Genomic DNA, 27,271 nt, shown 5'->3' on the forward strand with positions numbered 1-27,271 from the left:
TCCAGGGGGCACATGGACCAAAATCCTGCTCAGGCAGGGGCGGTTTCAGAGTCAGAGCATGCTGCTCCTGAAGGCCTCCAAGGATGGACGTGCCAGGGTCTCCCTGGACAGAACTGCTTTCCCTTGTGCTGAGCCAGAACTGACTGCTGCAAATTATAAACATTTGTCACAATGTCATGTCCCATCACTGTGTGCCTCAGTGTTTGGCTCCCTGCTTTCTAAGACCCTTCTTTTAGGTGGCAGGAGACTGCAATCAGGTCCCTCCTGAGCTTTCTCCTCCTCAGGCTAAGAGGCCCCAGTTCTCCCACCCTTCGCCTGTGCAGTCGGACCCTGCCTTCCTGTCAGTCTTCCAGTCCACTTGCTTTAGCCTGTGAATATCCCTGGTCTCTGTGGGGGCTCAGGACTGCACTCAGGGAGTGAGACAGATTTCACCTGACACATGTCTGTGCACAGCCAGCCTTGGGCACTGCAGGGCAGAGGTTATCCACACAACTCCCAGCTTGCACTCGTGCTGTCCAGACATTAAGTCCATTAGATGATGGGAGTTTATCCTACATGGGATTTTGCATTTGCCTTTGCACTTGCTGAACCTCAGCAAGCTCCTCTCAGCCCAGCACTTACCCTCCAGTTTCTGCCCCTGCAAAACAGGGTGCATCCTCTTCCAGTGTCTAGGCCTGAAGATGCTAAACACAGCCCCACTATCAACCCCCAAAAACGTTCAGCTCCCTGCCAGTTAGACTTCAGCCCATGGATGACTATGTACTGCACTTCTCCCTGGCCTCCCAAGTATTTGCAGTTCACCCACCCACTCTAAACCTCCTCAGTTCAGCTTCGATGAGAAGCTGAGAGCTTAAAAATCCTTATGGCAGGGTTTGCCAGTGTGTAACCACAAATTCTTTCTATGAAATGGCTGATAATTCCCCTGAATAGAGAGCTAAACGCAGCAAGGCAGGCAGGAAAATGGAAATACAATGAAGCTTTCCAGAAGAACGTCCTTCAGCTCTGGATTAAGAGGATTATGCCACTTAGAATAGCATTTTTATAACCCCTTGAGTCCAAGTTTTCTGCAGATAAACTGAGAATTGAAATTCCCCGCAGTAAAGCTGCTCAATTCTTGCACAAACTACACAGCAGCCCACTTATATATGCTGCTCTCCAAGGCTGTGCCAAGTAGTTTCAGAACAACATGAAATCCTGAAAGCAAGACCACACAGGAAAACAACTGCATTTCATGGCCACATTGCAATATGACTAATTTTATTATAATGTATGTTGGGGGATTGCTATTACACAGCGTAGCTTTGAAGCATATTCAGCAAAACGTAATCTCAGATCATCCACATCCTGTTTGATTGTTTATGAGCATCAGAGCAACACTATAAAAACACTGCTATGCTTTTCAGTGAGAAATACAGCCAGAAGTGATGAACATGGACAACAGCAGGTAATTCTGACTGTGCCAAGAAGTTCACACCTGTGTGGCACTGGCTGTGTCAAAAGGTCACAGGGCTGGCCTAAAGCACAAGGAACCTGCACAGCTCTCACCTGGCCTGTTTTGGTTTTGGCGTTAACCCTTTGTCACCTCCCGTCATGACGGCTCTGTGCAAGAGAGACTCCTGTGCACCCGGCCCATTGCACAACCCCAAGGAACTACAATGAGGCACTCATAATGCCAGAAACCTTCCAACAAGACCATGCCAGCGACAGAATGAAAGTCTTCACAGGACATTTTTTTTTAACTATTCTCTGCAACCTGAGCAGCATAATAGGAAAGCCTTTCAAAATAACTGCAACTGGATTTTGCAAACCCAACAGACGAATCCCAGATTGCAACATATCCTTGCTATTAATATGAACTCTTAGAATAAACAGAACACCCACAAACCCTTCCTGCAGAATGTCCCTTTGTGTACAGTACACACCTTTGTGCCAGCTGGTGACGTGACGGTGACAAAGTCAACACAATTTGCCCCAACCTATTCCAACTGTCAGCTTGTCCTGCAGTTAAACGTAGCAGCAGAGAACTGAAAGAAACTTTCTGAGTTACCAGGGCCTGTCCCTTCATAGTGCAGGCTCCCATGCATTGTCTAGTCCTATCATAATCCTGAGGAGAGCTTCACTTAAAACCTCCTGAGGTTGTTTGCACCATTACTTGCTTAGTTAATATCCTTCAAAAACCAGTTAGGTATTTCCTATGTAAACACAACAAAAACCATATTTATTAATTTCTTTACTAGTACGTAATGCACTGAAACACGGAATCCTGGAAAAGTTTGGGTCAGAAGCACCTTAAAGACCATCTTTTTCCAACCCTCTTCTGTGGGCAGGGACACCTTCCACTAGACCAGGCTACTCAAAGCCCCGTGTTAACACACAAATATGTTCGTACTCTTTGATTCCAGAAAAAAAAAAAAAAAAAGAGTTGATCAGAACAAGCCCTTACAGTAAAGTCAATTAGTCAGATCTTCTGAATAAAAGTATAAAAGTAACAATACTTCTCCTCCCACAGTTGTTCTCTGTTTACTAGGAGATAAGTAGTTACTTCATAGAGAAATGTTTTTCATCTTCTTTTCAGAGCAGCAGAAATCACCTGGAAATGCAATGTGGTGCTTTCCATGCCAGTTCCTCTCTCTCCTGCTCACTCACAGCTGATCCAAAGCAATCTGGAGATCTGCAACACAGTTCCCATTACTTGCGCCCAGACCTACAGAGGCCCTCGCTGAGCCCGTCATGGCAGCACTTCCCAAAGGTTTAAATTACAAGATAAGCCACCATGAAAGGTCTTCTCATCACAGGGATTTTAATTTAGCAGCTGCAAGTGCTCGCTCTAGAACACATCAGCGGTTCAGGGCAGGAGGCTCCCAGGAAAACCCTCTGTTTACCATGCCTTGCTGAAAGAAACTCATCCTGAGACACACTCCCAGAGCTGCCAGTGCCTGGCTCTGGTTAACCCTATTGCAACACCAGGTCGTGTCTGAAGGAGATACTACTGTGGCCTTCCAGGCAAAGTAATACATGCTGCCACAGCAATCTGCTAAGGCAGAACAAGAGGAAAGGCTGTGGCTGGACAGTGAATTAAGGGATACCACGTGTTTAAAAACACCCAGCAAGGGAAAAGCATGGGACTCCTGAAATGCTGGTTAACCCAGAGCCTACTTGGAGCCCAGCCTCCAACCAGGTCATATTAAAGCACCATTTTGTCTATACTGAATTTCTAGATTTATTGTCTAACTGTTGTAATGGACCTTGAAAATTCTGGCCTTAAGGCCAGAGGCAGGAAAAAGCATCATAATAAAAGGGATTGGGCAGGATTCTGGTTTACATCCAGGGATTCAATGATCCTACAGGAGATGCAGGAAGTAAGTTCATGCACCCGAGATCTCCTGCGCATGGAGAGGTAGAAAAACCCGAGCAGGAAATAAGCACAGAGAGGCTTTACCCAAGATACAATAAAGCAACTTTCCTTTTTTGAGAACACCTTCCTTTGTCCCAGCAGAGGAACTGATTGGGTACAAACACACACCCAGCCCCAAATCTGCGCGCACGAGCGCTTCCCTGGGCTGCTGAATAATTAGTTGATTTGTATTTAGCCTGAAATGTTAACTGCACCTGCTTGCACATTAAGCTTAACACCTATATATACATTCTTATTTTAAAACACTCCCTCTGACTTGCACAACCCAAAGGGTTGTGGCTCCCACATGGGCTCAGCTGTAGGATCCGAGGCCAAAGATGAACTTTTGCACTAAATTTCAGAGCCTGCAGCTCCCTCCAAGCACTGAGATCTCCATGACGGAGGGAGATGACCACACTCTACAGATCACTTACAGAAAGAGACAGGCTATTTATGAAGAAATAGCATATTTCATTCAGCTAATACGTTTTTACAGATATTTATGCTGATTTCAGAACGTATAAAAATAGAATATCACCATTCCCAAGGAAGGTATTGATTCTCTCAGATTTAGTGATGAAGGTACCTGCACCCCAGAACCAGCATCTACCCCAGCCTCTTGACTTACATTCTAAGAGTCTACAGCTGGATTGGTTCAGTCATTTGCTGGCTTAATTATTATTTCAATTATGTAAAAAATATTATTTTAACTATTACCCTACTGAGCAAATCACCTTCTTCTAAACTCACCTGCCCAGAAAGAGATTTTAATAATCTCTTCAAAATAAGTTATTTTCATTTTGCCGATGCATGACAGCAACTTCCTGAAAAAGTAATAAAATAGAAACTAAGTAATAAAAAGAGAAACTAAAGAACAAAAAAAGGGCACTAAAGAGTAATGTTTTCGACAGAAGGACTTAACTCCAGGACAGAGTATAACCTTGAGCATTACTGGCAAAGGAGGAACACCTACCACAGCTTTGGGCTTGCTGACTGCCACCAGATTGGCCAGAAAATCTTCCTCGCACAGCTGGCCAAACACATGGGCATCGTAAGCCACCACTATGGAGATCTCGTCCATCATTTTGCCGTCAGGCTGCCGCTAGCGGCTCAGCAGGTCCACAGTCCACGGCTGAACCTTGGCTCAGTTCCGTGTCAGTTGTTCACACCCAGCTGAAGATGCTAATGGGGAAGGAGTGTCGTGAGAGAGAAAACATGACCCAGCAAATCAGCTCCCGTGTGGGTTTTCCTCTCCAGGGTGCCTTTGGTATCACGGGCAGCACACACGGCACACCTGCCCACACTCCCAACACCTGCCTTGCAAAAGGCATTTGCTGAAGCTTGGAGAAAGGCAGGGAACCTGTTTTAATTCCAGTATTAGGCCAAAGATGAAACAACAGGAGACAAAACAGATTAGTGTTAAACAAGAAAAGATCTGTCAGAGCTTGACAGCAGCACTGAAATCACTGCTGTTCTTCTCCAGTTTGGTAGCAATTGTTCATTCCTTATATCCAGTCTTCTCCCATGAAAGCTGATATTCCTGTCAGCAGAGTCTCCCCTTCCAATGAATTGCTGCTTCTGGATTAAATAATAAGTTCACAGAGATTGGTGTAATGCTGATTTCTTTCAAGCACTCCTTGAAATTTTCTGCAAGTTTCTAAATCTCTCCTTTAAAATCTTTTAAAACACTCACTTTTGCTTTTCCACAGATCTGAATTGCATTCTGTGCCCTGTAGATACTTTAATTTTAGCAGGAAGATGACAGCAGCAAGTCACAACCCTCCAAAAAGCGTCCTTCAGCTTCCATATGTAATAGAGGGTAAAACAGCCCTGAAAAATTCAACAAGGCTGTGAAGCTCTTTCTTGAATAAACTTGCACCTCCATAAGGGAAACAAAAACAATTTATGCAATTAAAATGTTCCACAGAAGAAAGTTTTTAACCTAAATCTGGCACTGGTCTTGTTTTAGTTAAGGAGTAATATGTTATCTCTTGTCTGTGAATCCTAAATAGTGGAGCAGCCTTCCAAATTATTCCTGACTTTCCAATTCATTTGTCCTAACTTCTTTATCTATCTGACACAGGGCAAAAACAGCACAAGGAAAAAAATACGGAAAAAATAATTAAGAATCAATACTCTGAAAACTACAAATGAAAATCTAGAAAACAATACAGGATTTGAAGAAACAAACAAAATATCCCAGAAGAAACTTCTTTCAGGACAATCAGGCAAGGTAAAACGCCATCCACGACATTTTTATCTTCTTTGGAAGCCTTTTCTTCCTGGTGAAAAATCATACCTGCTCAAGAAACAGAAATCATTCCAGCCATCCATTCGTCTCCAAAAAGAGTCTGTGCTGGATGCAGCAAAAATGGTAGAAATGTCCAGTACAGGTTGGTGCGGCATATGGTTACACTCTTGCTTTCCAGAACGGTCAGACCCACCTTGCTTTTCTTTTTCCTCTCCTCCTGGAGTATCGTTATCAAAGATTGCAGCTATCTAAATAGCACCAGGTGCTATTTGCATTTGAATAGGAAACTTGAGCAACAGCTGTAACGGGCAGGATTAAAACCCTAACATCTCCTCCACTTAAATAGTGGGGGGAAATTACATGTTATTGCTAGGAAACAGAGAGTTCTAATAGGCTTATGGCAAACAAAAAATGCAGCACTTGAGGTTAAACTCTTGAGACTAAAGCAGATTCTGATCATGCTTAACCCTTGCAGGATGAAGAAGGATATTTTTCCCTTGAAACGCACCTACTGTACAATTTTTCCTTGTTTTTCTTCAAAGGCAATTTTTTCCCAATTAATTCCTGCAGTAGAAAGACTTCAGATTCCAGCCCAGCTAACGAGAAGGTGGCTCTCCATGTCACCTATACAAAATTCCTACCTGCTATGCCAAACCCGGCTCAGCTTTTCTGAAGCCTTTAAATGCTACTTCCTCCTCCCCTCCATTGCCTTGGGCGGGTTTGGTATCTTCTTGTAGAGCAAGTTCAAAGCGTGGGGCTGCGAGTGGCCCCTCCCCGGCCTCTCCTCTCCGCCGTGTGCTGACAAAGGCAACTGCTGCCAGAGGTACAGTCCCTTCCCACCCCGCTGGCACCCTCTCCAGGGGCTCCCAGCAGGGACTGGCATTACCTTGGAACAGTCAGGTAGGCGCAGGGGAGGGAGCAGGTGGTGTAACAGCAAACACTCCCATGTTAATGAAAGACCAGCTTAATTCTGCAATAAGGGCAGGAGGTGGAGAATGCAAATTATCAAACATACTCCACAGCTGTAGCTACTCGAACCCCTGCCCTGATTTAGCCAACAGGCATTTCCATGTATAAGGAATTACGGACCAGAACGAATCTACCTTTTTCTTTTCCTCTTAGACAGAGAGATTACAATTATTTAACAGAACTACATCTGCATATTATTGTATAATCAGTTCAATAATTCTCATACCTATTCATAACAAAGGGCTTATAATTTTGGCATGCTCTAACTAGCAATTCCAAGAACTAACAACTGATTTGTGACATTGGCTGATGCATCTCTTTAAATAGGATGTTTTTCAGTCGTTTCAAGCTAACGAAGCTGAGCTGCCTGCAAATCCCTATGAACCTGCATTTTACATCTCTGTTAACAGCCTGTGCTATACCCTGAATCAGCACACAAAATTATAACTATCAAGCCAGGTAAACTAAGTATTTTGAATTAAACTGACCAAGGCAAACACGTCCACCCAGGCACAACCGCAGCCTGCTCACACCAGAGGAACTGGAAGGGAAGGGGCGAGCACCTCCTCAGGCCACACTACACAATCCTCCCAGCCCTTCCACACAGAGCCTTCCCCTCTAATGGGGTTTTTGGGTGCTGAAGTGATGAATAATCTACCGAAAGACAATAAAAACCATGTAGAATGTTCATATTTCCTTACGGCAAAGAGCGCTTCTCTGTCTAACACCACATCTACCTTGCAGCAGCCTTCCTCCAGGAACAGGAACGCAGCCCCCTCCACGACACAGCTGTGAAACCATACCTCTAAAGCAGGAATTTCTGGAGAAGCGGTGCAACCAAGCAGTCAGGAGACAGAGGAGAGCCAGCAGAAGGACAGGTCAGCTGCAGAAAGCTGTTAACTTATTAAGCTAAGTAGCCCTAATTGCAGTTGTTGGGATTTATATGCCGGTAGTTAATAGAAGTGAATGGAAAATTCCTGAATTGAGCAAACCAGCTCTCCTAGCAAAGCAAAATCCTGCTCACTCCCAAGATAAATTCATTCTCACTCCACCCCCAGGAATGTCTTGCTGCTATCTGACAGGGATAGGATCTTCTGACAGACAGGGAAGTGAGGTATGTGCAGCTCCTTGGTAAGCGCTCCCTTCCTGCCACCAGCTCCACGAACACAAAGGCCTTTTCTGTGATTTGCCTCTCGTGCATTAATGAATCCGGGAAGATCACAGCCGTCTTCAGAGAAGGGAACATAAAACTCCTTTCAGAGCACTTGGAATGGCATTTGGCAGTCTTCAAGGTAAGTTTACATGTCCTTTTTCCCCAGCGGGAATGAATAACGATAGTATCAGCTCTTCTTGTAATTCTGTACCCACAGCAAGGGCTTTTTCAGACACAACCAGCAAGCAAAAACCACCTGGTTACAAGTCAAACGCTGTGGATCACACACACAGTTCTGTTCTCTCCTCACCCACAAAGGGCTTGCCAACCATTGGAGAGCAGCAGAAACTGGAACTCTGTTCCAGTTTTAGATGTGTTTCTGGATCCACGTGAGACTGGAATGCGAAGTCATCGTGGCTCGCAGGAATGACCCGCACCATTCCAGAAATGCAGTTGCCAGGCTCTGACTGATCAGTGATTGCTTCTCCAAGACTTATTTTTATTATTTAAAATGTCAAATTAGCATGGCCTATTTTTTTTTCCCAAAAGAAGTGGGTGTATGCACCTGTGTTCCTCCTAAAATAATCCTCCAAATGTGTGGAAAAATCTGGGCTTGATGTGCTTTAGCACATATAGTTACAGGGGTAAATCCTCCCCATTAGCTTGCTCCTGGTTTGAAAGCAGGCACAATTGTAAACTCATTTTTGCAGATTAAAGCCAGCAAATCCATCCCACTGGATCCAGGGAATGTGCTCTCCCAGTGGTGGCAGAGGTCAGCGTGGCTGGAATTGCTGAGGCATTCCTGACACACCAGTAATGCACTTCCCCTCAATGGAACTGTGTAGCCCACCATAGGGAAGAGCTGAGGACTTGAGAATCTTCATTTTATGGTGCCAAATACCCAAATTCCCCTTTCCCAGCCTCCCCAAATCCACTGCATGCCACACAGAAAGCTACTCATGCTTCCATGCAACAACTGCTGCATAAGGATTTTCTTCCAGTGTTCCTATAGATGATTTTTAAAGAAAAAAAGTAAACTCTCTCTCAGCCTCACCTTAAAGCTCCAAAGTGGGAAGAGCAGCCCAGCCGATCGCTCCCCAGCCTACTGAAGCTCACTCCCTGGATATCTTTAAGCATATTCTCAGCTAATTCTGTGTCTTTGCTCTGTTCCTCACTGAGGTGGTTACTAGCACTTGAAATTTTAAGGGCTTGGGTCAAGTTTGCTCTTCATTTCAGGTTTTACATAACTTAGAACTACAGCTAAATAAGGCATGCCCAAAATAAATCTGCCCGTTTTGATTTCTAAAACCACACAAACATGAACAAGATTAACTGGCAGCATAGCTGGGACACCAGCCTACAGGTACATGTTCATTATTCAGCTCAGTCCATTCCAGATTATTTTGAAGCTTTTTTAATGAAGTCATGAACCTATTTTGATTTTTAATTTGTTAAATTCACCTTTTTACTTTTATGTTTCCGTACATCTTCCCTATCCTGCCACTGTCACTTTCTAAGGGCAACAGAAGTTATTTCCTCTCTCCAGCTAGGCTTCCTTCAGATGTGAACCGTCTGCCAGAAATATTTTGCTTCACGAACTTCCTTCTTGCCTGCTGAGAATCTGGGTTAGGGTTGTGTTGACTTTTTGCTTGTTCATGTCTTCCCAGTGGCAAAGGCAGCAGAGGACTCTGACCTATTGGTGCATTTTATTGCTTGGCCCCACAAAGAGCTGTGATGTGATAGGTGACAGAGGAACAAGGAAAGAACCAGACATCCCTGAGCCAGTATTGATAGCAAGTAAAGGAATATTCACTCTTAGTGTGAGTTTTTAACAATTCCAACCTGTTGAAAAAACAGGTTTTACAGGATATTTGGGGCATACTTTGTATGCACCTAAAATAACCAATTGAGCTGAGCATATTTCCTCTTTCCCCATCCTTTTGTTTTGGCAAAATAGGGTATTTATTTTTCCCGTTTGGAAAAGCAAGGGGGTGGTACCAGTGAGCTCCCCAACAGGCAAACACTCTTCCAGCCTAATGCCCTCTGAGTGGGCCAGGCTAGTTTGGACCAGAGAGAACACTACAAGAAACCATGCAGAAGGAGCGGGCACAAATTCCTGATCTGCCTTGAAGCATATTTCCTGAAAAACAACAGGCTTCTGCCACCTGTCTCCTGTGTCACCCCTTCTCTTTGGGGTCCCTTTTTTATCTCTGTCCACTTCCATGACAGCAGACATCACAAACAACTCAACTCAGGGAAGTGGTGACAGTGCAGAGCAGGGCCAGGTACCAGGGACCTTCCCACACCTGCCCCACAGCCATGGCCAGTGTCTCCTGAACCTGTGCCCTCTGCGACAAATCACTACCAACAGGTCCCTCAACAGCTCCCCCGGCTGCTGAATGGACAAACATTAACAACCTGTTTGCTATTACAAGTGTCTCTGATAGATATTCCCTGGGGCTACTAATCCAAGAACTGAATAATGCTTCTGTGGCACTTAGACCACACAAATGTCATTTAGAGCTAAATTCCATAATAAACTCAACACTACCTGTGAGATGTACTTTAAACTTGTTGCATTTATCACTTCACTTGGTATTGAAAAGAAAAAAAAGTGGGTCAAGCATATTATCCAAGAAAATTAGCATAGGAGTTGTAAAGGGATGCTTTGCACTTCCAAGGATTTACATGGATTTCTGGCCTGGTCTCAGAACAGGTTGATTCAGGGATTTCACCCAAACAGCCTGCTGTCTTTTCACTTGCAGCACATGATCAGCAAACAAAAGATACTAATTAACATTAATCACCACATTAAATAGCAACATCTGTCGCATGAAGAGACTCACACAGGGCCCAGGATTCCAGCCTTCTCATTCTAAACCCACACTTGACTTTCTTTCTCCAGGTAGATACATCTCTCCATATCTTTCATTCCCTCCCCAAAGAGGGGTTAATGGTCCTTATTTGCGTCCCTAAGGAAGACTAATGCAGGTAAAATTAATGGAAAACGAAAAACTGTAAGGAGTGCTATTATTGATGTCTGTCAAGTTTGCTTCAGTGCTGAACCAGCCAAGCTGCACAGGGAGAGCGCAGTGACACGTTTTCCTAGATGACCTGAAATGCCCTGTTTCATGTCAGATTTTAGAATCTTTACTGATTATCACTTTGCACCTGGCCTTCAGCTTGGAACAAGAAAAAAAAGGGGAAAGAATGAAAGGCTGGAGAGCCAGATGCCGTGAGAAATTCTTGTAGTTAAGTAAAAGGAAGAAAAAGGCAGGACCACAGTACATCCTCTGCTCATCAAACCCACAGGAGCTGGCCGTGCACAAACTCACCACAACACCCTTGGCTGTGCTAGAACCCTGACAGGAGCTTCATGGGAAAGGTGAGACATTTCCATATGGAAACAGCATAACAGTAATGGTGTATTCCCAAACCAAAAAATAAATCTGCCATATGATTGCTTGAAGATGAGATAACGAGTAATTAAGACTGAAGTGACTTGGGTGAGCAGGACATGGCACATGGTGTCAGCCAAACTGGGCTAAACCGGACAGACCAGTCCGGGCACCTTCCCCAAGGTTTAGCAGTCAGTGTGACTGTGAGACACAGTCTAGACTGAGGCATGCCCGATGACTCTGAAATGAGATCAGTTCATGCATTTTGCATTAAAAGTACAAACTCCTGACACTGTCCAGGAGAGCGGCGTGCCCCTCAATGCTGGAGTTAAAAATCAATGCATTAACTTGGAGGATAGAATGCAGCCCAAAAAAGTCCAGCGAACAGCACTTGCTGTAGATGTTGATAGCAAAGCTAACAAACAGCCAGCTGATACAGAGGAGGCATTTGACCTGAGACCCTTTTGCTAGGAAAGGCAGAAAGCAGCTAAGTCTCTGTACTCCCCTGGACAAATTCCCTGGGAATTTGCAGCGGTCAGCTCCAGAGGAGAAAAGAAGATCAGGACCATGCAAGATGATCAGCTGTATAAGACTACCAGTAGCATCCACTCATCGAAACTCCACATAATCCTCTGCCCCTAAATCCCTGTTCATCATCATCCAGTACAGTGAAAGGGAAGTTCTGTTCTCAGAAGATGATTTGGGAGACAAACTACTCCAGTACTCAACTGTGCTCATCTGGTTTCCCACTGGGAAAATCTGCATCTACATTTAATGCTTCAATATACCACAAAGAGAAAAGCTTCTGTATTTACATGTGATTTAAAGATTACCCTGTCTTGATTTGACTGTTAATAAGCTTATTTTAAGAGCTCAAATGGTATGTATGGAGGGGCAGAGAAGGCAAATGCTGCCGCCAGTCATCAAAGAGCTCTACATGATAATCGGGTATTTCTTCAGAAACCAGAGCTATTTCCATATATTCTTCTATCCTCCCCATTCTTCTTATTCCAAGCTTGTCTTTTATTTAAAATCTTGACTATAGGTCTTGTAAGACTTACTACTATGATGCCTCCACAGCTGAAAGAAATGAGACACTCGCTAAAAAAATACCAACATAAGGAATTAGCCCAGCTCAGCACAGATGTCCACAGGGCAAGAGAACATTTTCTCCTTGTATCCACGTGCTCAGGCTGGGCACAAAGTGCTGCTCAAGCTGAGGTCCAGTGCCAGGGCTGAGCTCCCTTGGAAGCTCCCTCACTCCCAGTGCTCCTGTTGACTCCTCTCAATGACCAGCTAAAGGCCTATATTTAGAAACAAAATTGAGCCAGAACTTCTAATCTGTACTTCCTTTTTTAACATGTCTTTCATGTAGGGGAAGTGTTTGTGCAAAATTCCTTCTGCAAGAAACGCAAGGGAAGTGCCTGTAATGAGAGCTAGTTTTTGCTTGATCTGAATGAAGAAAACCCCATCAAACAAAGAAAAACAAAGGATGCAATAAAATTTAGAACTATTTGCACAAAAAGTTTTTAAAAAGAGGTTTCTATTGCCATAAAATTCCTTAATGTATTTCCAAAGTACATATTTTATATGATCACCATCATTACTTTCACTGTTTGGAAAGCCAGTGAAGCAAAATAAACCAACTCACAAGATAGCTTTTCTCCTTCTTCTTAGTTCTTACTATGTTGCTGTCTACAGTGAATATCATATGTAATCTAAGTCCAGGTTCCTACATAATGGTTTGAAAGGTTATAGATGGCCTGCTCTCATTTGTGACAGAATAACTCTGTTTCCAATTACTCTTTAGCACAGAATCACAGAATAGTTTGGAAAGGACATTTAAAGGTCATCTTGTCCAACCCTGTTGCAATGAGCAGGGACATCTTTTAAAAATAATTACTCTTTGAAAACAGTGAAGGATTTGATCACCTTTCTCAGGCAGAGAATCATATATGAAAAATATATGAAGAATATATGGTTGTTTCTTGGAATACCACACAGTATCTTTCTTCTATAGATATTTCTCACTGCAGAACTTTAACCCAAGAGAATACACATGGGCTTAGCAACATTCCTGCGACTGGAACTGCCTGGGGACTGGCAACTGATGTATCAGGACATTACCTGGACACCCCCAGCTTTAAGGAGAGTGAAACAAATGAGTCACACTGGTGACACTTGTGATACAGCACATCCCTGACACCGCTTGGCACTGACATGAGGGCAAAGGGATCTCACAGGAAAAAATAAAACCAAAAGGGTAATTTCCTTGATACTAGTTAGAACTATGAAATTGAGAAAGACCAGAAACAGGTCTGAGTCATTTTTCTTATCTCTCCTAATTAAATGTGACAACAGCTAGTGAAAAAGCCCCCTGTGAGCTGGAGATGGAGCGCCCTAACTCGGTCTCTCACTGCCTTTGGTCATCCCTTATCAGCAGTGCATTGCAAAACATCCAGGATATTTTGTTGGGCAATACTGTGATTTTATTCTCACTTTTTTTTTTTTCTCAATTTTTCCATTAAGAATGCATAACTGGTGCTCTGTTTATCAGTGTTGTTTGCATTCTTGTGCTCTTCTTGAATCTTTCAGAGTTACAGGACTTCAGGGTCTAGAGAGCTGGCTGGGCTCACTGCCACCAAAGGGAGAACAAGAGTTGGCCACACAGATCAGTGATAGCACAGGCATGGGGCAGCCGTGTCTCCTGCAGTGCCCATGCCAGCTCAGGTTCACTTTGCCCTTTTTCGACACTGCAGACCACCTCACATTTTGCCAGAGCTCTAAAAGTTCTAGAGTGACAGCTGACTATGTCAGGTGGGAAGAGCCAGAATGAGAAATGCAGAGATCCTCACCCATCCCAGCCACTTGTCTGCTTCTGGGTGTAATTCAAGATGTTAAATCATCTCCTGTTCCCTAAATGTCTGACATCTCACCATAGGAAAGATCCTTTTCTTCCTATCTTCAACTAAGGAAATAAAGATCTGTCAACTCATCTTTTCAAATGTACCTGAAAAACAGGTACAGGGCAGTAGAAGTTATTCCTGGGCATTCAGGCTGGTACCAAGTCTCCTGTGCTTTGTTCACACCTCAGCTGAGAGAATACATGAGGTAACTTCCCCACCTGCCAGAACACCTGAGCTCTGGGTGAACTATGGCACCAAAACCTACAGCTGACACAAACAGCACAGCTGGGCTTGTGAAATCTCAACCGTATTAAAAAAGTACACGGAGCTGCTGGGCAGCAAAGGTTTTACCATCAGCACCCCTCCAGGTGTAAAGAAGTGGGCACCCCAGTGACAGATGTGTGTTAAATCACAAGACCAAGAGTCTATTTTGAAAAACGAGAATAGACCATGAGCATGCCAAGCCACTCAGATATAACTGAGCTTTCCAAATAGGTAATTGAATGCTTAAAGTAAATAAGAGGAAAATTCAATCTGCACTTAAAACATCACCTTCCTCATCTCACTTTGATGTAAAAAAATTTACATCTGGCCTTTTGCACAACCCCTGTTCTGCAGGACTGTATGTTCAAACCCAAGTGTTCATGTCCTTCTCTCTCTGTTCTCCAGAGAGAGTCAGGTAATGGCTGGATCATCAGAGCAGAAAAATGATTTTCTTAGCAAAAAGAATTCCACAATGAAAACTACAGCAGTTAGACAAAGAAGCTGTCAGTTAGTGCAGCCAAAGGCTGTAAGGAGAGGCCCAGAAGGCAACATCCATGGAAGAAGTATAGTCCACAGACTCAGCTCATGAATGCTGGCTCTGCTTCCTGATACAAAAAGGAAATAGGGGGAAAGAACAGTTTGGTCCCTGTTTGTTCCAAATAAATCTCTATAGGATTCACTCCCCTCTTTCTCAAGCTAGAGTATTGTGCAGGAAGTGCAAAATACTGGAGTTTCTGAGAGGCTCTGAATTGTCTCTGAAGTTTTTACTGAGGAGTGTGGTGGTTCTTTCACCAAAGACAAACAAACAGGACCAACACAGCCAGGCTGAGGTACAGTATTCCTGCTTAATGCTTTCTTGCTTGTGAGAAGTGACTCATATCAGTGCTACTGATTGTCTGCTTGGCAAGGAGGTTCTCTGGGCAATGCAGGATGTAACAGAGCACACCGAGCACTTCCAGCTTCTGTGATTTTGGGAGCACACCTGGAACAAATGGCACAGTAACATCCTTATTACACCTCTGCTCTATTCCGCTATCCACGTGCAGCCACTACGAATGCTCTGCCCGTTTATCTGTGCACCACACACTCCATCAGTAACCTGCTCTGCTGTGGATACGATTTCAGGCAAAGCTGTGCCCTGGCTGGGATCCCAACCCCACCCTACAAAAATGCAGTTGGTCCTGCAGAACTGCCTGTACAGCAGGGCTCTTCCCAGCACTGCTGAGCAGGGAAGGATAACCATCTTCTCACTCTTGGCAGAGCTGGTCAGGCTACAAGAAGCCTGGAATGCAGACACTGCTGAAATTAAAGCAGCCAGAAATAAAGTACGCAGAAAAATGGCTTAAAGCCTTCTTTGTTCTGACCCTTTTTACTTCCATCAAGGACTGCTGTGACCAAACACAGTCCATGGCCAGCTATGCCTTTAAAATGTACTTCCATTACACTCCTGGATGCCACTCCAGCTCAACAAATATCCTGACAAGTTTGCTCAGTTGATGAACAGGAACACCAGGGAAAACGAGGGCAGAGGATGGTGCTGGAGGGAAGACAAGCAGCTATGCAGGTCAAGGCTCCCTGGTGCAACCTGGAGGCTTGTGGCTCTCTGCTCCTGTGGTAGGGAAGAAATCTGTTTAGCTATGTAAATAAGATGCATAAATAAATAAATAAATAAGAATAGGAGCAGGCTGAGGAAAAGCACCCAGACCCTGGCCTCTTCAGTATCTTGCAGGTCGCTTAGCAACAGGCTAGCTGCTGCAGGGTAAAAGAGCATGAAATCAGCATCTTTTCAGCAAAAGACAAATTGAATGGAAATGTGGGGAGGTGGCCTTTTCCTGGCAGCAGTGAGGAAAGAAGTAACTGGTGAATCTGATCCTGTGGGCATCCTTTTGGAGGGGCTCCTCAGTGCAGGGATTGTTAATTCATGTGACTGAGAGGCTTCGTCCTGCCAGCAAACTGATAAATTCCAGAGCATGCCTGGGAAACCAATAATTCAATCTTGATTAAAATGATGTCTGTTACAGTCACCTCCTGGGTTAATTACTTATTAACGATCTTAAATAGCTCAAACCCAATTCTGTCGGACTCGCCTGGATATGGTAGGGGAGCTGACCACAGAACACATTTTCCGTGGCAGTTACCTAACACATTTCCCCAACAGTGCAGGCTCAGGTTTTATCTCCATGCCATCTCTGCATTCACAAAAGGAATGTGCACCCTGTGAATCTTTAGGTAACTGAATCTCAGCAATACAAATCCACATTCTGGCCAGGTAATTCCTCTTAACCCGACTGCTTCTCCAGCCTTCCAGAACAACCTCATGTGGACACAGAGGATCATTATGTAGACAGCAGCTACTAGAGAGAACTGAGCTATGAGAGCAGCAAGAATAACGTGGACATTTCGTGGAGGACTTAAATGAGAGTTCTGAATGAAAGATTTTTCTGGGTCACCTAATCTGGGCCTCGAGTGTACCAGTAAATTCTTTTTCACTGCTAAAGGCAGCTGGATCCTGGCAGCAAGGCACAACCAGGGACCTGTGTGGCTCATGATCCGTTTAAAGGTGGTGCAGGATGGTGGTCAGGTCAGCAGAGGGGCTAAGTGGCTTGTCCAGGAATCCAACAGGAAGAGCAGAAGGAAAACATAGTGGCCTTGCCCCCTGCTTTATACACACAGAGAGCAGTGATAGCTCATTTTACTCCTTATTTACAGATAACTTGTATTTGTGTGGCACTTCAGCAACAATGAAAACCATCTGGGGGCTACGAGTGAACCGAATTTAATATGGAGCAGGGAAACTTTTCACCTGAATTTTATTCTCCCTGGTGCCCTATCACAGCACTTAATCCTTTCTGTAACTGAGGTGGAAGGTTTAGAAGCCATCCCCAGTTCCAAAGGCAGGAAATTACACATGATAGAGCAGGATGGCTGCTTTCAATCCTTGCAACTTTAGAAAAGATTTCTATGTCCTTGGGAGCTGCACACAGAGATGCATTTGGCAATGCTTTGTTTCCCTCTTTGTCTGGGGTTGAAAGGAAGGCGACTGTGGCTCAGTGAGTGAACACTTAGATGAGATATCCTCCATTTCCTTAATGAGCCTATTAAGTGACTCATCAAAGGTGTAACGAGCAGTCTCAGAGGAGAGACACACACAGAGATAACTGAGATATTCCTAGTGCACACAAAACAACCTATATGCTACAAGAGTTAATTGGGTATAATGTGATTCCAGTGCTAGAGAAGCACACAGGTGGAAAATACCTTGGCACTTTTCCTTTTAGCAGGCTGGAGTTGTTTGTGACTGAACTCACAGCTCCAGCTTTTCCTCCTCTGAATGAGGGATGACAAAATCCTGCTGTGACACATCTGTCTCTGGGGTGTTTGCAGAGTCAAGCATCTGGTGGAAGTGTTAGTGCTCCCTGAGCCTGAGCAAAATCCATGAAGGAGGAGAGTCTTGGTTTAGGTCACAAGAACCAAAGACCATATCAAAAATCAAACGGAAAATTTTATTCTCTGCTTTCCTGAATGAGTCCTTGAAGGTGTGCATGCCAGGATTTAATCTCTCCAAGGAGATTAAAAAATACTGCTGTATCAACACAAATATCCCAGGCATACAGCAACCAGCTCACATCACTCTCCACCACACCGGATTTTGTTTACAAGGTTAATTATGATCACATTTTCCAGAATCTTGTGCTCTGAGTGTGTATTAAGAGTGGAGCAAGGGAAGCAGGGAGAGCAAATAGCATCAATAATGCTTAGGAGTCTGGAAGAGAAGATGGACTAAAACACATGCCTATTTCTTCTGAAATGTCACTTTATGTCAACTGCCATGGTTTCCAGACTGTCAGAATTGAATTATATTGTAATTACATCCTATTTGGACAAGGTCACAAGAATAAAAGCTTACTACTTTCCTCCATTACAGGTGCTGTATGTTCTTACACTCCTGGAGCAGACAAGCCTCCTTTTCTAACAGCAACAAATTTGCCTTCAGCATAAAGTGCTGGTGTAAGTCCATTAGTGCAAGGTAAGGCACATTAAAAAATTAAGAGCCATGATTACCGATCTTTCTGAGAAGCCTCCCAGAGCATAGATGTATTTATTCTCTTCCTAATCCTTACAATTCACTTTATATCATAACAGCAACAAAAAAAAAACAAATACAAAACCCAGACCCATGTAACCTTACAACAGGTGCTTGTTTTACTGGAGCCCTCATCAGTGAGTATGGATGTGTGAAACCCCTTACATCAGGGACTTGAACACTTCTGGCTTTTCCACCTTTCCAGCAGTTTTTCCCCAAATGCTGGTGTCAGTATATAATCTTGTATAGTCATATTCCTGCATGATGGATCAAAGGTTGAAAATCCACAAGTCACATGGGTAAGTAGTTCTGCTGTTTAAATGGGGACCCTGCAAACACTGTGTGGGCAAAGTCCTTCTGCCAGACAGGATCACTGCTGACATTTTGCGGATGTCACAATAAAGGAAGATTAAAGGCAAGTAGGGAGGGACTCTTGGCTGTTCCCAGGGGAGCCTGGGTTGCCAACAAGCCCCTGTGTGAGCTCCCAGCCCCGCACTGGCTCTATGAATGTGCAGCTCCTTTCCATTAGAGACTCGGCCACCGGAGGAGATGCTGCCTGATGGAGAGAGATGGATGAGAGCAGCGGAACACGAGATGGGCTCTGGCACGGCCCACAACCAGCCGTGCTCCCAATTCCCCTCAGCAATTAGTGCTGAACCTGGGATGAGCACTTCCACTTCAGGCTGGGAATTCCTCTGCTATCAGAGAGCAGGGCTGGACGTTTTCCAGGGTCACCAAGCCCAGGCAGTGCTTTCTTCCCCTTTACACCACTGGCACTGACCAGAAGTGTTTTTATCAAGTCTTGAAGCACTTGGATTTGTCATGTTGGCTGGAGAAGATGGCTCTGGTGCATAGTGGGACAAAAAAAACCCCTATGGCTAAAACAGATTTCCCTGGGCTAGAGAGTCATTGCCTTTTCAGAACCCCTTGTCAGAATTCTGGGAAACACAAACTGTGCTGAGGAAGATGCTCCTTTCCTACCATGTCCTTCCTCCTGCAGAAGGAACATGCCCTGCTTCACATGCTTAGAAAATGGAAAAACTAAGCAAGTTCTCTTGAAGGAAGTTCATTACAACACAAACCTACATTTCACTTTGCATTACAGGAAAAACAGGGGCAAAATTTGCCTCAGAGCTTCCTGCTGCTACTTAAAGCAACAGGATTTGTGTCCATGCAAGCTTACACGAGTATGACAGTCTGGACAAGCAGCAAGAATGAAGAAAACTGTGTGCTGGGATCTGTATTTTCTGGCACCAAAATACAGCTCCTTTCAGCGAGAGAACTCCCTTTCACTGCAGCCTTATGAGGAAAGACATCGCACTTACTGTCTTCAGGACTGTTTAACATTTGAAAGTAATGCAGTGGTGACAAGGTGATGGAATTTTTTCCCCATTTCTGACAGGTCTGGTAGATTGCAAAATCATCAAAAGGAACAGCCTGACAATAAAGTTTTTGTGTGTCATTGACAGTGGGAAAAGAAATGAGCCTGAAGTAGGGGAGCAGTTTCCCAGACAGCAAAAACATTATTCAATCCAGCTGCTGGCAACAGGTGCCTTGGGATGTGCAGGAGCAAGTGGAATATGGCACCCTTGTTAGGCAGTGAGGAACCAAAGCCCTGATCCCTTTTCCAGTCCTTCCTGCTGCTCCTGATGAGCCAAAACAGAATCAATATTCCCTGCTGCACAAAGAGGGAACGTCCCAGGAGGCACCATCCGGTGGCTTACACTGCCATGAAATTGTTCCTCGCAAGGATGCACGATAAGGTCATTGATCTTGTGCTCTAAGCTATGGGTTAACCAAAGGATTGCTGAGATTAAAAAGGAGTTGTTCAGACAACCATGTGACACTGAAGAACTTCAGCTATAGATTAACTGCTTTTTCCCAGAGGTCGAGGCATTAAGCTCTGAGCCTCCCTCTTCAAGTGACGTCAGCCCCAGCGTGTGTGTGCATGTGTGTCAGCAAACACACACCTGCATTTCTTACGTGGGGAAGCAGTGAGGAGGACTCTCCAGGCTGGTGCCACGTGCAGCTGCAGGGCTGGGGGACTGCTGAAGCTGATGATTTTGCAGCTCTGTTGTCACAGTAACTGAGTGATTTAAGCTGGCACTCTGGCCCCAAGCCATGAGTGCACACTGAATTCATGCCTATACTTCCACTTCTAAGAGATTATTTATTAACAAAGAATCACAAAATGGTTTGGGTTGGAAGGGACCTTAAAGCCCACCTTGTTTCAATCCTGTGCCATGGGCAGGGACACCTTCCACCATCCCAGGTCACTCCAAGCCCTGTCCAGCCTGGCCTTGAACACTTCCAGGGAGGGGGCATCCACAGCTTCTCTGGGCACCCTGTGCCAAGGGCCTCACCACCGTCACAGGGAAGAATTCCTTTCCAATATCCAGTCTAAATCTACTCTCAGTTTGAAGCCATTGCCTCTTGTCCTGTCACTCCATGCCCTTGTAAACAGTTCCTCTCCAGATTTCTGCATTTATACCATTATTCTGCTGATGAATAACTTGGAGATGAGACTTTCTGTTTTTTCATGGCTTTTGACTAACTCGCAGTATCAAATTTTGGTTAAAAATTATTGTCCAGGAAATTGCATTAATTAATTAAGCAAAGGAAGTTGAAAGAATATCAGACAGATCAGGCAACACAATGAGGCCTGATCTTCATCTGCTGCTTGAACAACTGGATAGAACAATGAGGCACATGGTCAAGGCCTCCCAGTGAAAAGACCCATAATAATGCTTTCAACTTCCTCCCATCCTTTGAGTTTTTGTAGTGGACACAAGGAAGGTGGGGAAGTGAGAGCAAAGAGGAGAAGGAACCTGTCATGCTCCTGCACCCTGGTTACCAGAACTCCTCAGTGCACCTGAGGGCTGCAGCCCTGAAACAGCTGGAACAGCACTGAACTTCTGCAGCCTGGTGTAGTAATTGGTTGGCACCTCCCTGCCCAGGTGTTCACTGCATTGCATGAAAAATAATGATTTACAGAGGAATTATGTAGGGTTTCAGCAATATGAGACAGCCAAACACCACACTAGTGTTTAAATACCTGTGGAAGAGTAAACTAGCACACTGCTGTTCTTTAACAGAATGGAACATCTCCACAAATGGAGATAAATATACTGTGATGTTTCCCTGTAGCATTTCACCTGGATTCTCCAAAGCCTCTGACATACAGCTCCACTCCTCTGTTTACCAGTGAGATGTAATCTGCTTTTGCCCAAACATAACCAACTGTAACAATATAAACAATGTAATGCTATGTTTGCCATCCTACTCAATCTCCACAAGAGAAACAAGGCTACAATACGCTGAAAATAAAACCAATTAACTGCAGGAAACCAGAGAATCCTGAAGCAAAGCAGTCAGGAGATCCTAAAAATGTGAATATTGCCCTTATAAAGCACCCAGGTACAGTCCTGCTCCAGTAGCTGCACACTGCTCAGAGAACAGCCAAGTAACTACTTGCTGAATTTAATTTCCAACAGTGTCAGTAATGCCAAAAACAATGCCCGGGGATTGTAATGGCAAGTTATTAATAAGACCTTCAGCTCTAAAAGCTGCTGTCCCTGCAGAGCTCTGCATTTATGAAATGCAGACACCGTCTTCTGTACTTGGTTTTGTTTGTTCCCTCATTTTCAAAGCAGAGAAATAAATCCAAGTGCAGGTGCCTGAGAAATCAAACACCAGCAAAAATGCCTGAAGACACTGCCCCCAGTGCCTCTTCTGTTTATTTGCAAAAGCCCTGGGGGAAATAAGGGAAAAAAACTGCTAGGCTTTGCCTTTTCTTTTCCTCCCAATTATTTTTACAAGTTTAGCTCTAGGTCTCAGCATAGCACAGTGCTTCAGAATTTGTCACCTCATTTAATTTGTCAAAAAACAAATGAAAGGAAACCAAAGTCCCATCCCAACTGTTCTCTGTGCTGCACTGAAAGTGAATCACTGCTTTTTTCCGCCAAGTCACTGCGTGCATTAACCATTAGCTCTGGATTATCGGAGCTTTCTGCAACAGAATCAGAGAGCAGAATCACAGAATGGTTTGAGCTGGAAGGGAGCTTAAATCTCATCTTGTTCCACCCCTCTGCCATGGGCAGGGACACCTTCCACTAGACTAGCTTGCTCCAAGCCCTGCCCAGCCTGGCCTTGAGCTCTTCCAGGGATGGGGCAGCCACAGCTTCTCTGGGCAACCACACCAAACTGCACTCCTGACTGTTTCTAAAAACTTTTTATTTTTAATTCTGTAACATCTGCAGGAATAAAATAACCACACTATTTCTGAGAAGGACACATACCATAAAGGCTGATCAAAAAAGACAAAAGGCAGCTTGAATTTTTTTGCCTAAATGCAATCGCTTCCCAATGCATGTATTCTAAGATTTACAGACTGAAGAAGCAAAAGGTAATTCTCTGTGGGTGCCCTGAACTCCCAGTAGACAACAGAGCTTCTTCCTCTGCTGTTTAGAGGAAAGAATACAGAGTTTCTCAGGTCACAGGAGTTGAGTTCTAAAAAATATAGATATAGTGTTTTTCAGGGTCATAGACAACACCAAAACTTTGGCTGGCAAGGGTCGTGCCTTCGCCCCGCTGTCTTTTGCATATGAAAAAACACATTTCCTCAGAATTACCACGCTGATTACTGCCAAGCTGCTACCTGCTCCCTCAGACTGGACTGCCTGAAAGATATCCAAGAGGAGCACAAAGAAATTTCCACCTCCAGGGAGATTTTGCCATCTTAAGTCTCAACAGTTTTGCTGATGCTTAAGTCAGTATCAAGGAACGCTTTACCAGAATAAATATGGGGTGCAGAGCTTGTTTCCAGCCATTTCTGCATCTGTACTTTTACCTACATCTCTTTCTTCACAAAATATAAAATCCCGTGGGTTTGTTCCTTTTAATAATGGTTGTAAGTGCTGATCCTGGGATACATTTATTCTTCCTCTACAGCCTCTTCTGCATCATGGGGGTATCTTCAAAAAGGACACCACCTTAGTGGGAGAATAACAGGTACTGCAAACCTGCCAGGCATCATCATCACAGGCTTTCTTCGTAGCCAAACTCAAGGCATTCTTTGGGAAAATCAGTCACTGGGTTTGTTTCCTCCAAAGAAAGAGAGAGTTGAGACCTCATCTAAAAAACTAAGATGAGCACTGTGCTGTCAATAGGAACTCCAGACACCGCTACTGCTCAACACACAGACCACAGCAGGTAGAAAACTTTTTGTAAGAAATTTTAATGTGTCACCTCACAGGTGACAGGAGTCAATGCTCCAGCTAACCTGCACCTGGCATTCAAGTTCAGCTGGGGAAAAAGGTTCACCTCCTCTTACTTCTAGAGCTATTTTAGACACGTACTGGCAAAGGTGCCACAAGACAGAGCTGTCAAACAGTGTGACTCCCTGCCACCTTCATCTCTTGCTCTCTGTACTATTTTCAGAATCAAGGATGGAAAGCAGCTGTTATTCATCCAGGGGGAAAGCACCAGATTCAAGAAGCTCAAGCCAAAAGGCCACCTGAGGATGCTTCTCTGCTTCCATTCGGAACAGAAACAGCTCTGTCATACTGCAAAGCCCTGACTCCTGATGGCAGCAAGGTGAACAAAGCGGATTCAGGTGGTCTGCTGAACCACGGCGCAGCTTGCAGGTGCCCCCCTTCCCTTGCTGAACAAAACCACCGATAATTTGGGTCAAGTGATACAACTGCAGGGGACAGAGACAATAAATGTTTCTATCAACTTTTGCACCTCAAACCTTTACAGTTCTTTGAAGACCCTTACCTGCAACACTGCTGTGGTTGATGCCACTGCTCACAAGTACATATGTCAAGTAGTGACTGATACAAAGACACCAAAATATTTGTACTCAATTAGGTTGCAGAGCTACTTTAGATTGTTAAAATGTGATTATACTTAACTATTAATAATAAAATCCTATTCTTTTCCCATTGATAAAGAATTAACAACATCAACTCACTGCAAATGAAAAAAAACCAAACCAAGCAAATTAAAATAACTGAACAGTTTTACTAATGCTTAAACACCATGAAAATACAGCCTCACTACTGGGCTGCTCACTGGAATATTAAATAAGTATTATAAGTTAAAATAAATAAGCATTTCAAGTTGAAACTGTTGTTTTAAATTAACAACATTCCTTTCTATGGTGTTAACACTCATTACCAAGATTACAATCACATTTAACTGTCCAACTCCACTGCAGGCACTTTAATCTGATTTCCAGGTGCCAGCTCGTTGTGGTGCCCCACACCACAAAGCCAAGCAGAAAGAAGGAAGCTGGAGCTGCAAACAGGACAGGCATTAAAAAACATGACCCTTGTCAGCAGGACAACTGGATCTGCACTTCAGAGATAACAGCACAGACATAATAAGGGAATTGATCATTGGCTTTTAATAAGAAATTGCATTCAGGGCATGAGCAGGGTTTTCTACAGATCTAAACCAAATCCTTGTCCATTTGGTTTGGCCTTTTCTTAAGAAGTTGATAAATCAGCAATTTTTAACCTGTCCTTTATATTGGAAGATCAAATACACACAACACTGGTAGAACCAACGCTTGAGCAGTTTCAGGGCCTTTCTGCATTTACCTCCTTTGCTTTTCCATTGCATTTGTGTTGTCTTACCACGATAGCAAGATTCCCAAGTATCTGGATAAATACACACATACAGAGATAAGCACAAAGAGAATGCTCTAGAGAGAAGAGAGAGAGTAAACCAGCTATTTTTAATACTATCCATTGAAACTCACGTAAATCAATATATGAGCGAAACCATGCCTTTAAAAAATCACTTCCAGACAGAAGATCAACAGAGGTGTGAAGCAAGTCAGTCATCCACATCAGTAAGGTGTGAACTTCAAATCACCACTTTGAATTGAAAACATTTAAATGGCAACATTATAAAGTAAACCTGCTTTAAATGTCAAAAAGGAACAATTCTGAAATGAGAACAAGCTTAGCACAGCTCCTGCTACTGTAGCCAGTTCTCCTTGCCTTTGCTATTATCCATGGCCCTGGTGCCAGCTCCAGCTGTGGGTGCACGGTGGGATCGACAGCCTTGTCAGTGCAGTGAGAGGTGACAAAAACGTGTGTTTGCTTTGCATTGGGAAAGGCACCGTTTTTACTCAGGGCCGTTCGCTCCTCTCATTGAAGGTGCTGAGAGCAGCGATCTCATAATGCTGCTGGGGGGCCCAATACCGTCCAGAGGGGAGACTGACGTGGTTAGGGAGAAGCTTCTCTTTGAAGAAGTTCAGTATTTGAGATCTTTCCTGCTGCTGAGGATGGTGAAACATGAGACCAGGAGTCACTGTAGTGCCTGAGCCAGGTGAAAGAAGGTGTCATTACAGATGCTGCCCCACGATGGAACAACCTTCCCTGCAGGTTCCTGTATATCTCATCCCACGTGTTCACCTCACCTTCCCTAGGCACAAGGGGTGACATCCCACAGGGAACTCCCAGGATGTCCCCACTATCCATCTGGTACACCCAACCTCACAGCACTTCCAGAGCTGCAGTGGAACCCATTCTGAACGTCAGCTCTGCTCCATTTCCAAATGCCACGGGACAGTCACGGAGGAACGGGCACAGCTCCCTGAATTCACCTGAAAACTGATGATCCAGGAAATTTTCACATGGAGTAAATCTCCCAGTGAGACCTTCCCCTGTTCCATACCTCAGCTGCCTGAAGTCAGGTGTAAGAACAAAGATGGTAGGACTCCTCTATTAAAATCCAAGGTTGTTAAAACTGCTTTAGGACAGACACAGATCTGTGCAAGAGAAACTGCATTACAAGATGCAAAAGGCAACTGAGGCAGATGTTGTGAGTATGAAGAATTTGCCAGATGTTTTCATAAAATATCACCATTAGAATCAGCCTTCATGAAACCTAGAAGAGGGCTCCTTCATTCATTCATTTATCAAATTGGCCTTCCAGAGACACAGAAAAACTTCTGAAAACTCTTGTAAAGACAGAAAAATGAGCAAAGTAAAAAAATCCCCTCCCCAAAGCATAAAAATCCTTCTATGATTACAAATCCAGGCCGTATTATTTCATAGTATGAATTAGTTCAAAATGCTCTTTAACAGTGGAATATGACCCAGCAAGCTCTGTAGGAAAACACTACTGTTAATTCTAATTCCACTGATGTTCCCAGTGATTTCCTTACTGGTAAATGATCGAAATTCAGACTTGATCAATAACCACCAAAAATAATTCTTAACTGAAAAAGACATTCCCTAGCACATTCTACAGAGAAATGTCATTTAATAGCAGCTTTTTTCTTTGTATTTGCAGATCTACTCTTGAAAGAAAGATAGACATGAATCCCTTTTGTTTTAAAAGCAGTACGATGAAAGTACGTCCAACACAACACCTTCAAAATCCAAGGGTTACACGCCGAACTCAACTGAAAAGTTGTGAAATTAAGGAGAAAAAACACCAAGTAGTTTTAAATTTGTCTTCTGTAGGACTAGAACTAGCTCAGCTAAAGCTCAAGAAAAAAGCAAGCAAGGAGAGATGGATTGTTTATTACATGTTGAACTCCTCTTTTGTTTTGCAGTAATGTGCGAACAAAATTAAAAGAAACACTGGAAAAGATGTAACTCACTATGAAGCCTGGCCACAGCACACTTCTGTTTTTAAGTTTTTTATGCCTCTGTCATCAGCTGAGAAATCTGAAGAAGATCTTCCTTTCACTTACTGTGTGATACTTGCTCTAAAACTATCTGTTCTTTAGGCCACAAGCACTAATACAGCCCACAAGCAGTGGAAAGACACACAGTGCCTCTTTGTACAGCACAAAAAAGCATGTTTAAGGGTCTGCTCTGGCCTTTTTC

General features: G+C 43.9%; 1 protein-coding gene across 8 annotated transcripts in view; it reads right to left on the reverse strand.

Annotated features, from left to right (window-relative positions):
* Positions 1-27,271, reverse strand: part of RABGAP1L (RAB GTPase activating protein 1 like) — a gene marked incomplete at its 5' end in the record, with an annotated part of 238,535 nt that overhangs the window by 30,851 nt on the left and 180,413 nt on the right. The window contains one exon of one of the 8 annotated variants that reach the window (XM_082287054.1): positions 4,368-4,478. The exons of the other annotated variants lie outside the window; for them this stretch is intronic. Within the exon in view, the coding sequence (XP_082143180.1) occupies positions 4,368-4,478 (111 nt within the window). Of the gene's footprint in view, positions 1-4,367; positions 4,479-27,271 lie in introns of those variants that run through there. 8 annotated transcript variants of the gene reach the window in all.

The sequence above is a fragment of the Coloeus monedula genome, assembly GCF_965178545.1.
Source record: "Coloeus monedula genome assembly, chromosome: 9".
Lineage (NCBI taxonomy): Eukaryota > Metazoa > Chordata > Aves > Passeriformes > Corvidae > Coloeus > Coloeus monedula.